At 37.3% G+C, this 13140-nt stretch overlaps 1 protein-coding gene across 3 annotated transcripts in view; it reads right to left on the bottom strand.

Annotated features, from left to right (window-relative positions):
* Positions 1 to 1695: 1695 nt before the first annotated feature.
* GALNT1 (polypeptide N-acetylgalactosaminyltransferase 1) overlaps positions 1696 to 13140 on the bottom strand; it is an 86467-nt gene continuing 75022 nt past the window's right edge. For all 3 annotated transcript variants that reach the window (XM_015618156.3, XM_015618155.3, XM_015618154.3), the window contains 4 exons: positions 7681 to 7820; positions 6601 to 6699; positions 5690 to 5824; positions 1696 to 3327 (listed from right to left, as the gene is read on the bottom strand). In XM_015618156.3, the coding sequence (XP_015473642.1) occupies positions 3181 to 3327; positions 5690 to 5824; positions 6601 to 6699; positions 7681 to 7820 (521 nt within the window). In that variant the 3' untranslated portion in view covers positions 1696 to 3180. The remainder of the gene's footprint in view (positions 3328 to 5689; positions 5825 to 6600; positions 6700 to 7680; positions 7821 to 13140) is intronic.

The raw sequence follows: 13140 nt of genomic DNA on the forward strand, positions 1-13140 counted from the left end.
CAGTGGTCTTCCCCCCCCCCCCCAAATCCGATCTGAACAGCAATAAATGCTGAGGAACTAAAGTGGGATTTCTACTGGAAATTATTCATGCATCTCATAACACAGGTGTGCTACACTATGAGGAAAAGGCAATGCTTTGGGTTTTTTTCAGAATGGGTTATATAAAAATGCATAGAGAGGTTCTAAAAATTCTATCTGAAGACTCAAGTACAAGAAGATAGACTAAATAGAAAGGAATTCAGTATGTCTGTAACTGATAGACCCAACTAATATTCCTACTCAAAGCTGGCACATAGAAGCACTATGCCTGTTAAGTAGAGGACCACTGCTGGGTGACTACAGCTGAGCAGAGCTCTGAGGAAGATCACTTTCAGCAGGGAGCTCTGGTGACATGAGCTTCTGTGGCAAGAGAAGCTCTAAGATAACTCTGTGTGGAAAGCTGGTCTGTGGCCATGTTTGAAAAGCGCTTAATACGACAGAATATTTGAAATGCACATTGGTGCAGGGATATTTTAAGAATCTTGTGTTGTTCACCAGCACAGCAGAGCTGCTGGGCACATGCCATGGAAACATGGACAGGCTAAGCACAGCTCACTGCCCCTAACCAGCCCCAGTTACCCACCATGGGACTGGCTGGGCTGAGGGGTTTGTAGCCAAACACGTCGGGGCTGCAGCCACTCTTGGGTCTGCTGTTTCCCCTCCCCATACCCAGCAGGTAAGAACTGGCAACGTGTAGGCTGGAAATCTGATTGCTCCTTCAGCTTGCTGACAACTTGATACATGCATTTTAAGTTTTGCAATTATTTGTACTGCAGTTTTATGTGACCAACACGTAAAATGGCTTGTTGAAATAAGAATGGTCGAATCACAATAAGGCCTGCCAGTTTAGTTACCTCCCAAGCCATGGCACTTCAGTTTTGTTAACAGGATATCACAGCTGGGATCATAAGAGTTGAAAATACAAAGTGAAAATATGTTTTGAGTGTTCAGTGATGTGCTGTGTGCATATGAAATATGAAACAAATTAAGGAATTTTTAAAACTTACAGGACTTTCACACTGCATTTCTGATGGTCCTGCTTCTCATTCCATTAAAGCTTACCCAACTCTGATTTAGAGTTTCATTGCTGGAAATGTCATAAGAGGATGTTTTGTGTTTGGAAAATTGTTTCTGAAGGAAAAGATACCACATTCTTAGGCACCACCACACACACACATGCCCTAAAAATTGATAGTTTGCTAAGATTAAAAAAAAAATGACACTGTCACCCACCTTGTCCTCTTCATTGACTGTAAGAAAGGAATTAGTCTTCTCACATTTCTCACATAACCATTGAGATGGACTTTTTCAGTTTGGTTTTTTTTTTAAGTAATTTTGGCACACTTCAATATATTTCTCATAAATTATTTTCATAAATCACTTCAATATCATAAGATTTGCAGGGCTATCCAAATAAAAGAGTCAGTAAAAGATAGTTAGATATTTGGATGTTTTATCTAATATTAAACCCACATTGTCTCATCCTATGTATTTTTAAAGCAGCAATGTAATAGCACGATTTGTTAACCTTTCCCCTGCTTTCTGTATGAAAACTCTTGTGTACTGCTTCAGAAATAATGGAGATAACACTGAGAACAGCAACTTGGGATTGTAAATCTACAATGGCCTTAACAGCCAAATATAGTTTCACACAACTTTTGCATGAGTCTAAGTTTAATTTGCTTTACAGGACAGTTGGCCAAACAATGACATTTATCATAAAAATATCCTCTCCATTAAGCAAATCTCATTTTTCTTTCCAAAAGAAAATTCAGTGTGTACTCTGAGCATTCAGTGGCTCATTTCAAGATCAGATTACACAGCTTTTTCTTAACAAAACAAAGCAATTCAGTTAAAAAATGCAGACCAATGTAATGACATAGTCATATTGCTTTTGGCTACGTTAACTTTAAAAACCATGCCAATTTCACTATTTTTCTTTAGGTTTTATTAGAAAAAAGCAGCAGATCAACATTACAATTCAGAGTCTAATCTAAATATGCACTTGACAATGAAGCACATCTGAATATGAAGTGAAAAAGGATTCCAAAAAAACCTTCAGCTTTGCTAATCTTCTTCAACCCAAATCATGTATCTTTTCTTCTGGCTTTCTGATGACTGAAATCAAACAAGGAACAAAAGATTTATTGCTATGAAAACAAAACTGTAGTACAGTAGTACAAGTCTTGGGCGCTAAAGCATACTGAAGTTAATTTCCAAGTGTACTTAAATCTTTTGTTTGGCCATGAAAGTCCATAAGCTGACTCACCCAAGTATAAATTGAAAAGGCAGGTCTGGGAAAAAAAGTTAGACAGCATGTTAACCTCCAGTTTTCAGACAGTAATAAAAAGATACAATTCCAACAGCCAAGAAATTAAAATTAAAAGAAAAGTGGATCTGACATTCAAGAGCTCAGTTTATTCTTTTGCTCATTTTGTTTGCACCCAAAATAATTTTAGACTCACCAGGAAAAAAAAAAAAAGTATTTATGGACTATCACACAATTGAAAAAGAGAAACAATTGCCTTTTGACTTGGTTATTTTCCCCCACTGAGGTATAAAATCTACATATAAATTTGATACTTTACTATAACAAATTGTACTTTTCATAGTTCTGATTTAGTTTCATTAAACCCTGTTTACTTTTAAACCACAGAATTCTTATGTCATGATACTGAATCTGGTTTCCAGCTCTCTCTTTCATTTATTTGTGGATCTATATTTAGTAGTCTGGTTACCACTGCTAACCAGGAAAAAAAGAATTCTTGAAACTTTCTTCATTACAACAGCACTTTCAGCAGAGGTTACTGATGTGCAAGCAAACTAAAACGATATGTAGCTCTTCAGAGAGACTATTTCATTGATTATGTTTCCACTGTCCAAAGGTTCTCTAAATTATTTGCTGGAAGAAACTCTTTCGATCTTGTAAACATCAGTGGGCACAGTTTCACTGCTACGTGTGGTAGTTTCCCATCCTTATACAGGAAGGCTGGTTCACAGATACTGAGAAGCTGCAGGAGTTCTAACAGCTGAGGAACTGTGGATTCTGCCAAGCAGAAGTTTCTTCTGTAGCTACTTAACAGCGTAGCCAAAGTATCAGCCGAGGTAGCCCAGTCAATCTTTGCTTTTCTGTAGAACCTCTCAGAATATTTCTGGAAGGGTGACGTTGCGGAGCAGCCACTGCTGGGAGCGGCTGCCGGTGCAGTCTCTGATGCTGGGTACCTGGCTGTCCTCTTCAGTGGCTTTGTCCAGGCACTGGTTACTGTTCACATGCAACAGGGTTAATTTCTTGAAGACAAAATAAAAATAAATTAGCTTTATAAAATTCACCAGGCATAAGGTAACCAAAAAATTTCTAGTTGGCATCAAAACTTTTCCATAGGTACCTAAGAAACTAACAGGAACTAGACAAGACCCTGTGGTTACTGACTGCAGATCCCAATCCTAAAAATCACTTAAATATGCAATATGACATTGTAGACACTAAAAGCAGTGATTTATGAAAAACAAGTCTTAACTTGTAAATTATGTTCTTTGTCAAGCAACATCCACTATTCTTTAAATAGGGCTATACAGCTAGGGATCTTTGAAGAGCTAGAAGTTACAGGTTGGTAAGATATACAACTTCAGTTATTAGGTATAATAGCAGCTTTTATCAGATCACAATGAACACATTGAATATGTTTTCAATAGTACTTTTTTTTCCTCAGCTGGGGACACAATGCTGATCTTACACTATGTTCTTTCAGCATTTTTTGGGCTCTTTTTAAAAAATAAGTTATTTTATGAAAGGTATGTGCATCTTCATGTAAGTGTGTATCTTTTGCAATACCTACTAATCTCATTTATGCAATCTTTGGTAAACCACTCCATCTAGAGTAAACCACTCTACCTCAGCACTATCCTCAGGGAGAAGAGATCCTCAGAAGCTGCATTTCCTGCCACTCCTCAGTGCACCAACTTGCCTATGGTACCACAGGCATTACTACCGTATTTCTTCTCCCATTCAGCAGCTCAGCCATTCAGTCATTCAGGCAATGACTGAAAAGTCATGGTCTTATGTGCACAAGCAGCAAAAGGTAATAAAAAAAAAAAAAATCAAATTCAAAAACCTGAGCAAGTCAATCTCCTGCACTCATAGAGGTGCTGAAGAATGAAAGAAGGAGTTGAATGGAGGCAGAAAGAAAGAAAAAAAAACCCACAGGGAAAAAAAAATCACTCATCAATGTGGGCAGGAATTCTTTTTAAGCACCCTATAACTTTTTTTGTGCTTTATTATCCAGCTTTTAATTATGCTCTGAAGATTATGCCTAGATTTCATACTGAAAAAATAAAGAGAAAAAACCAAATATATATAACCAAATTTATGGCTGAAGATCAGCAGAGGGGGAGTCAATGACAATCACAGCAAGACAGATTATTGCGATTAAGTGTCTAAAGATGCTTTTTTTTTTTTCTTATCACTGATAAGATAGAAACCTAATGAAAAGCATTTGCTCTTTATTAAATCACTGTAGGTGGTAATATTATTCATATTATTTGCTTAAGTCAGGTAAACTAACAACATTAAAACCAAGAACAAATGGTTCCTAAGACTAATTTAATCCTGCAAGCCTTCAGCTTTCTTCAGTGTCCTATCAACTGTTGCCAGCAAAGTGCAGAAATCCTAGCAGAGATCCACTGTCTTCCACATTAACTGCTATCCTAATCACAAAATCATCATTCACACATAATTGCTCTTGGTCTAAAAGATTGCAGGCTTTGTTAACACCTCAGCTACTGAAGTCCATAGCAAGTGCATTTAGTCAGAAATAACCCCCACCTTGCTTTTTAATAAGCAAAATGACTTTTCAGTAGCCAAATACTTGAAAGTTCTTTTTTAAAATAGTCATTGCATATACTGGCAAGATTCTTCATTTACAAATTGTCTCACAACTGTCTTTTTTTATAATTGATTTTAAATGAACAAGCTTGGGAATTACTTTTTTTCTAACTATCCATGAAGTCAGAGTTCATGATTGCATTACTCAATCACAAAATCATTTCTAGTGCTTGCAAATCAAATTAACGATGAATTGATCAATCAACAATGATTTCTAGATCTGTCAGTTCAACAAATGAACTTCAAAGTAAATTTGAACATTATGTAGGAGAAAGAGCATGATTTAAATACAGGAGTTTTAAGCATCTTTTCCTTAGACATAATATGATTAGAAATGTAAAATTGTCTTTATAAGTTTGCAATGCTTATTTTTTAATTAGACAACTATTTTCTTTTAACTTTATGCAAGACAAGACACCAAGTGCTAAATTTATCATATCATTACACCTATCTTTTATTGGTCCAATATATACCTGGAATACTTCTCTGTTTCTGATCTAACAAAACACTACATTGTCAGACAATATTTCTCCAGAGGGTCCCAAAGCACATGCAAAATGCTCTTCCAAAAGCTCCCCAAAAACTCACCAGGCAATTAAATCAACACAGATGACCACTGTGTGACTACACAGTGAATTAGTAACAGAGGGAACATAATCCTGTTCTGTCTGTCCAATAGTGGTCCCACACTGGAATATGTTGCTCTGTAGGCTCATGTAAAAGCCAAAGGTGTCTCATTCTAGAGTCAAAAGTCATTAGAAGACTTACCACTGGATCATATTCCCAAAGCTGATTTCCTTTTAGATGGTGGCACTTGAGCATTGTTACTGGGCCGTTAAGTTTGGATACATCTAAACACAAATCATCTGTTCGAATTTCTTTGTTGGCAGTATATGAGAAAACCTAAACAGAAAAAGAATGAGAGGAACTGAAAAAGAAATGCTTCAACAAAAAAATTCCTGGAGTGAGGGGAAAGGGGAACATTTGCACATTATTTCATTTATTCCCACTATTTTTTTTCTTTTTTTTTTTTCTGTTCCCTTCATAATAGCAACTCTTGGAAAGATATTTTTTAATTTCCTCTTTTTTTTGGGTGGAAAAATGTATAAACACAATCACAAACTGTTCAGTCAAAACAGACTTTTTGAATTGAAGACTGCTTGCTGTGAAGGAACAGGAGAATCCCCAAAAAAAGGTAATCTCTGTTTATGTGAAAACAATCAAGAATCATTAAGAAGCAGAACAGAAAAACTTATGAAAAATAAATCCCAAATCTGACACCCAGAAAAAAGATAGATTAAAAATATATTTCAGGCACAGGCATGTTTATGTTGTTTTTTTTTAAAGTAAAAATGCCCATCAGTAGTTCTAACCAGAATGCATTTCAGAAGAATCTACAGGAGGTGAAATCTAGCTCATAGCATTATTTTTCTCCCATGATTTTGTTTTTGACTTTAAAGTTGATATAAAATGTATTGCAATCAGACCTGAGAAACATACAAACAGAAATCACCACCAAATCTTCTCATGCATTTCCTCTTACAGGTACTTTCTTTAGTGAGGGTTTCCTAAGTATATTTTGAAGATAATTACTGAAAACATCCAAGAATTGTCCCAAAGTGCAGCAATGTCTCAAATAATTCAATAAATTAAGAAAATTCCTTTAAAAAAATTGTCACCTGATTGCCACCCATTCCATGGCAGTTAAAGATTCCAACTTTCTCATTTTCTTTTCTTGCCATGTTATCCAGACATTGATTTGTCTCCACATTTCTTATCTAGGAGGGAAAAAGAGCACATCACCAAAGGCTGATATTTTCAGAAGATAATTAGGTCCATATCAAACCGTGTTGCCACCATAGTGGCACCAGTTCTCTCCCTACACCATAACCAGAGGTTACGTGAAATAAATTATCCATATTAGCAGTGAGGGATCACTGTCCAAGACTCAAACTCTCAAACAGCTTACAGAACCATGACTGTTTCTTTGCTTTCTTTGGGAGATTCTTCCACCTTGCTTTTCCACTTTTTGCTCAAAGACTCAGCTACAACAGCATGAACTCTGCTGAGTGTGCAGCCCAAAACCTTCAAAAGTATGAATCCCTATATCACTATATATAGTAAGTAGGCAGGAATATCAAGTCTCTTCGTAGTCACGAAGAAGCACGTTCCGCTAAAAGTTTCTTTTAAAATCAGCAGTACAAAATCACTCTGTAGAAAGCTTGATATTTAGTTCAACAAGACTTGTAGAGGAGAGGGTGCCTACTTATTTAGAAGAGCATCATCTGTACTATTTCTACAGTTAAAAACATTAAAGAAAAAAGAGAAATGCCCAGCAAGGCTTAGGGGTCACTAGAATTTGCTGGTCACTGGTGAGGGTTCTAGGAGTAAAGTTCAGAACAGCTTGTAGGCAAAGACCTTGATTGACCTAGTACAGCTCCAAGCAAAACTTCACTCACACTCTATGTAGAGAACGTTATACAGAAAATTATGCACAACTATATTTCTGAAGGAATATTTCTAAAGCCATTTATATTACATTTTGTACTGTAGTAGAACAAAGGAAAACATTCAAATTACAGTACTGTACACCAAAGTTCAGTTGTCTGCCCCACTGAGAAGCCAGATTTGTCATTCTACATGTGACAGAAACAGGTGCAAGATACTTGAACTTTGCTGGAGACAACTTGCTTCAAAACACAACTTACTGTTCAATGTACTTTACATACTGAAGACAAATATGAAAGATAAAATCTTACCTCTCCCAGAGAAAAGTAATGGCGTGGAATTTGGGAATCAGGATAAACATTCTCCAGGTACCAGGAGAAAGGCTTGCACTGGAGCTTGCGCCTTAGCCCAAGTCGTGATGATATGTCCCCATAATCAACCTTAGTAACTCCTGAAAAAAAAAAAAGGAAGTTATATTCAATTTCTGACAATAAAAAGCATTTCATTCCACTTCATAAGAAACCCATCAGTACAATTTACTACTTCCATGAAAGGCTTTTTCTTTAAAAAGTCACCTCTATGCTAAGGGGTTTTTGCTTAATACAGCATTATGTTGTTTATACTCAGAGAGAACATGTCTGTCAAGACCTGTGTCTTCTTTTTCTGTGTCTAGAAATTCTTTTCTAGAATTTCTCCCAAATTCTAGAAAGAATTGCTACATCTGGGCTGTGCATGACAATTTCTTACCTGGGGTTTGTGGAACAATTTGAAGGTAGTTGCTTACTAAGTTAATAGAGGAGAAAGGCTGAAACCTTTTTAGTCACTAATGCCATTCTATCCCCAGTGGTAACTGGAGTATGTATCTATGCAGCATAATACAGCAGTCTCCTTCTGTGGAGTAAGCAGAATTCCAATTAAATTTATTTCTGTAAGCCAGGTACCACCTGCTGGACTCTTCATCATCTATCTAACTGCACAAAGAAGCAGGCAGAAAGCAGCCTTCCTACAGAGCATTAGACCTTAAATAATTCAGCATTTGTTCAATATAACCGTAGTGTTTGCAGGAAGTATGTTCACCATTATGACTGTTATCATTTTTTGTGGTAGTTTGCTTGCTTTTTCATGCCTTTGCTCCTCATCTATCAAAGTGCTCCTTCTTCCTGTATCTGCCCACTCCTTTCTGGTTGCTTTAATTTCTTCTGAAAATTAATTTGTGCAAGTCCCATTTGCAGATGGGTTGAGGATGGTATGCATGAGCACTAGATATTTTTGCTTCACTCAAATTCAGAACTATTGTAATTAATATTTCAATGATAGTAATAACAATAACAATGATTATTATTATTATTAATAATTATAGTAGTAGTAGGATAATTTCTACTTCTTAAGCATCATGTCTTTTGTCTATTTCCCACACCACACTCCATATCACACAAGTCAAATGCAGTACACTACTGAAAAACCCAAACCAATAAAAAAGAACAAAAATTTGCCCCAGCAATCCGTATTTCCCTAAGGGACAACAAAATATGGCTCAGCTGGTCACCACACTACAGATCTCCTACAGATCTCCAGCTGCACACGTTTTTCAGAAATCTCTCCACTTGAAGGACTGCGAGTTACCTCTAAAATTCTTGACCTTGGAAGGAGTTTGAGACCTTTCTAAGCTGGCATACTGTGTATTAAATGGACTTGCCAGCAGATGGTGTCTTTCTACTCAATTGAGACAGATAATTGGATCAAACTTTAGCTGTTTGTAAATACCAATGAAAAACACAATTTCAATATTCAGAAATAAAAAAGAAAAAAATGTTAGCCAGATTTTTAGGGTTTTTTTTGGTTTTTTTTTTGCTTGTTTGTTTGTTTTTAAATATTTTATTTTAATAAATATTTTGGAAAGCTATACTGGGTAAGGGAATGAAAGTAAAGGAAATAATTTTTCTATAGAATCCAAGAAAACTTCTGTCTGGGCTTTCAAGTCACAAAAGAAACCCTCAAACCAAGAAATAAAAGACAAATTGAAAAAAAAACAAACCAAACCAAACCAAACCAAAACAACTCAGCTACAGAATACTGCTCTATCCTCATGAAAGCAAATATTTGCTCTACAAGAAAAGCAACACTCTCTCAAAAGCTAATGCAAGAACAGAAAGGTTCTGTCCACAGCTTAGCACTGGATTCTTCATTTTTCAGTGATGAAAAAACAGCTGATGGATGAAACAGTTATCATGCCACTCTTGCAACAACCTTACAACACTCATACTCAGGCTGCTACACTGATCTCCCAAAAACAGTGCTGCTAACGTTTTGTCACATCACTGAGTGGCAATAAGAATTAAAGTCACATCCATAAATAATTAAATGTAAAGTGAGATTTAACAGCATATAAGCAAGCTGTTTCTTAAAGTAGCTTTAAATGTCACCACACACACAAAGTGCCAGCTGATTTTTCCCTGTTACACTACATTCCATTAAACCATTTTTATTCAGAAAGTTTTTAAAAATCCTCTCTGATTTCAGGTCTTCACAACCTGAAGACCATACACAAAGACTACAGTCAGCAGCAGGTTAGCAGATGGACTGAAGAGTAGAGTTGCCTTAGGAGTGTCCCCTAGTAAGGCTGAATTATTCTGTTTCCAAGATTTCTGGTACCTTATCACTATTACTCTGAGCCAGATTGAGTTTTCCTATCCAGTGCAGTTACTCATGGGGAATTTCTTTTGGGGGAGGGTGGAAAAAAGAATGGAAAAAAACAAGGAAAACTGCAGCAAAGTATAGAGCATACCAAAAATTAGGTACAGGTTTAAATAATTATTTCCTCCAAATTTCATGTGTGCACAACAGTACAAAGTTTATGTGTACACAATAGTACAGACATCATATAAGCTTCTAGGGGTTTTGACATTTTTTCAAAGGCTCAGCTGAAAAACAAAATAAAAACCAAACTGCAAAACATAAACTAGACCACATTTCCTCTGAGGATGCAGTTTTGCCAGATTCAAAAGACATGTGCATTGTGAGGAAGACAGTCATGTCCACTTGTTTTTTCAAAACTTTGGTCCATTAAAAAAAAAAAAGAATTAGGAAAGGATCATATAACCACCAAACCAAATGGTTTGAGTTGTAAGGGACTTCAGGATCATCTCATTCCAACCCCTCTACTATGGGCAGACACCTTTCTCTATACCAGGCTGCTCAAAGATGCATCTAACCTGACCTTGAACATTTTCAGGGATGGGGCATCCTCACCACACAAATCAGAAATAGTATTTAAGCAACTTTGCTACTGTTGTCTTTATTTGACCATAACTATATTTTTCCTCAACATCCCTGACCCCAACCCTAATTACATTTAAAAGTTTGTGCCTCCCTAATGACTCTATTTGTCACACAGCTTGCTGTTAACTGTGGGACAATCACACGAGTTTTTTTCCATACACATGCTTTAAGACATACTCAAAATATAAATATTGGCAATGTAAAATATATCTTCTTGAACTCATCCAGCCACACCAGCACCAGCCATGTTGCAACAGGTGTGCCATCCTCAAAATTTCAAGAGCTGAAGACATCCTTGCCCAGCTTTAATAATGTACGGCAATATATTTATGCTAAAGTCCTTTGAAAAAAATAGCATGTTCTTATCATCATGATTATAAATTGCTCAGTCATTTTCAAAAGTAGAGTACAAAAACTATTTCATCTAAACATATATATGTAAAATATATATCTCATCTTCTAATAAAAACAATAACTTGTTTTTATTTATTATTATGAAATTCCAAAAGTAATAAGAATTAAAAATTAATTTGAATACATTAGTTTTGCATTCCCAATTAACACTAATAGGGACTAGTAGCTGAACACAAAACCACATGGAAACATTTCGTATGTACTTGGAGCACAGGCTGAGCTACACTCTCAGCTGTGGACTCAGTCCTTGCTATCAACCATAGATGTTTTCCATTTCCAGTCTCTACATACTGAACCTTGACTTTCTGTGCCTGGTTAGAGACCAGGGCATGCAGTGGTTTGATGCAAGGCCTATGGCTCCAGTTTTCAGGGTAACACACCCATCTCTGTCTAGTTGACTCCTGCTTAGCTAATTCCACACTGCTGTCTTTTCAGGCTTTCTTCCTGCCCTCTTAGTCCCAGGCCAAAACACCTTCTGGGTGTATCCCAAAATATATCTCAGAATATACCCTTTGGGGCAAAGCTGACCAGCCTAAAGCTTTGCAGCTGCTGCTGCCAATGGGGCCGCTTTCCCTCACTCATCTTCAGATTCCTGCCGTACCTCCTGTGCTGACACAGATCCCAACTTAACCCGGGGAGCCAGCCCCCAGGAGAAATAACCCTGACAAATCCAGCAAGTCATGGAAGCAGCTGATGCAGATGAAGGATCAGCAAGTGAGGGGAGGCGAAGCCCTTATTACCTACCTGCCATGAAAAGCAAGGCACTCCCCTGACAGGCATCACCATCAGCCTCTCATCCTGCACTATGCAGTCCTAGTCTTTTAGCCTGGAGAAAGTGATGAATGACCAGCACTAGAAACGAAGAAGTGGCAGAGTCCACAGAAAGGACAGCTGGAGCCAGGAAACAGATTATTCACATGCTGGATTTGTTTTCTGAAAGCCGAAGAGAAGATGGTCTGGGAAACAGGGCCCTGGTGTAACACATGACTGCAAGGAAAGCTACCAGCTAATGAGGAAGGCCTGCAGCCAGTGCCTGCACTGCTGGGGAGAAGAGCTGCTGCCTGCAAAGGGACAGGCTTGGTTCTGGCTGAGCAGCAGCTGCAACAAGTTCCTGCCCAACCTCCATCTGTACCTAGGCGCTCCTAAACAGGCTTCTAAAATGCACACAAGCTTAAAACAAGACAAGTAGAAGTTTCTACTGGGCTCTACTTATAAAAGAAGGAAAGGATTACAGGCTTACTTTTCAAGAGGGCAGCTTTCCATGTAACAACATTACATCAATAGAGAAAAAGTCTCTTGAGTTCCTATCATTCAAGCAGCAAGACTTTTTTTCCCAAACAACACAGATTACATGAAGTGGGAAAGCTACCTGAGAATCTTACACTTGCTTTCCTGGATGAATCCCTCTGTGATTCACTATCTTAGGGGAACAGAAAAGAGAATATAAAGGAGGAAACAAATGTCTTGTTAGCTAGGATCAGTGATGCTTGTCAGTATATTATCTCCTTCAAAATCCAATTTTTTGCATCCACATCAACTAGTGAGAAAAATCCTGGGTGCACAGAGGATTGCTTGTTTTCCTCATTCATCTGCACCCAAGGCTTGCAAACCAGCATCAGCTCAAAAATCCTCACCTCGCTCCTTGTAAGGATGTGTGACAGTGTCATAGTAATACTGAAAGTACACTTTTGTATTAGCAAACAGTTTCACAGCCTGCACACTGTGCTCTGCCTGAACTACACCAGCATTCTGGAAAAACTATACATTAAAATTTTTATATTAGAAGGATATCTGGAAAAGCTAAGTGAGCTGAGCTAGGAGAGATTCACTGAGTTCCTAAAAAAGTAATGCCCACAAGAGACTATTGAAACCTGTACTGATGCTATTTGTTGTCATTGGGTAAAATCACAGTCTGCAACACTCCACTAAGATTGGAGATACCAGAATTACAAGAATAAGGTGTTTTTGAACTTCCCAAAATAGTAATTCTTGTTAGTTAATATCTACTGGCTCTCACAACTTAGATGGACTTGGTGGGGTGAGAGGTATGAGTGGCTCTGAGCACATTAGTGTGTTCA

The sequence above is a fragment of the Parus major genome, chromosome 2 (assembly GCF_001522545.3).
Source record: "Parus major isolate Abel chromosome 2, Parus_major1.1, whole genome shotgun sequence".
Classification (NCBI taxonomy): domain Eukaryota; kingdom Metazoa; phylum Chordata; class Aves; order Passeriformes; family Paridae; genus Parus; species Parus major.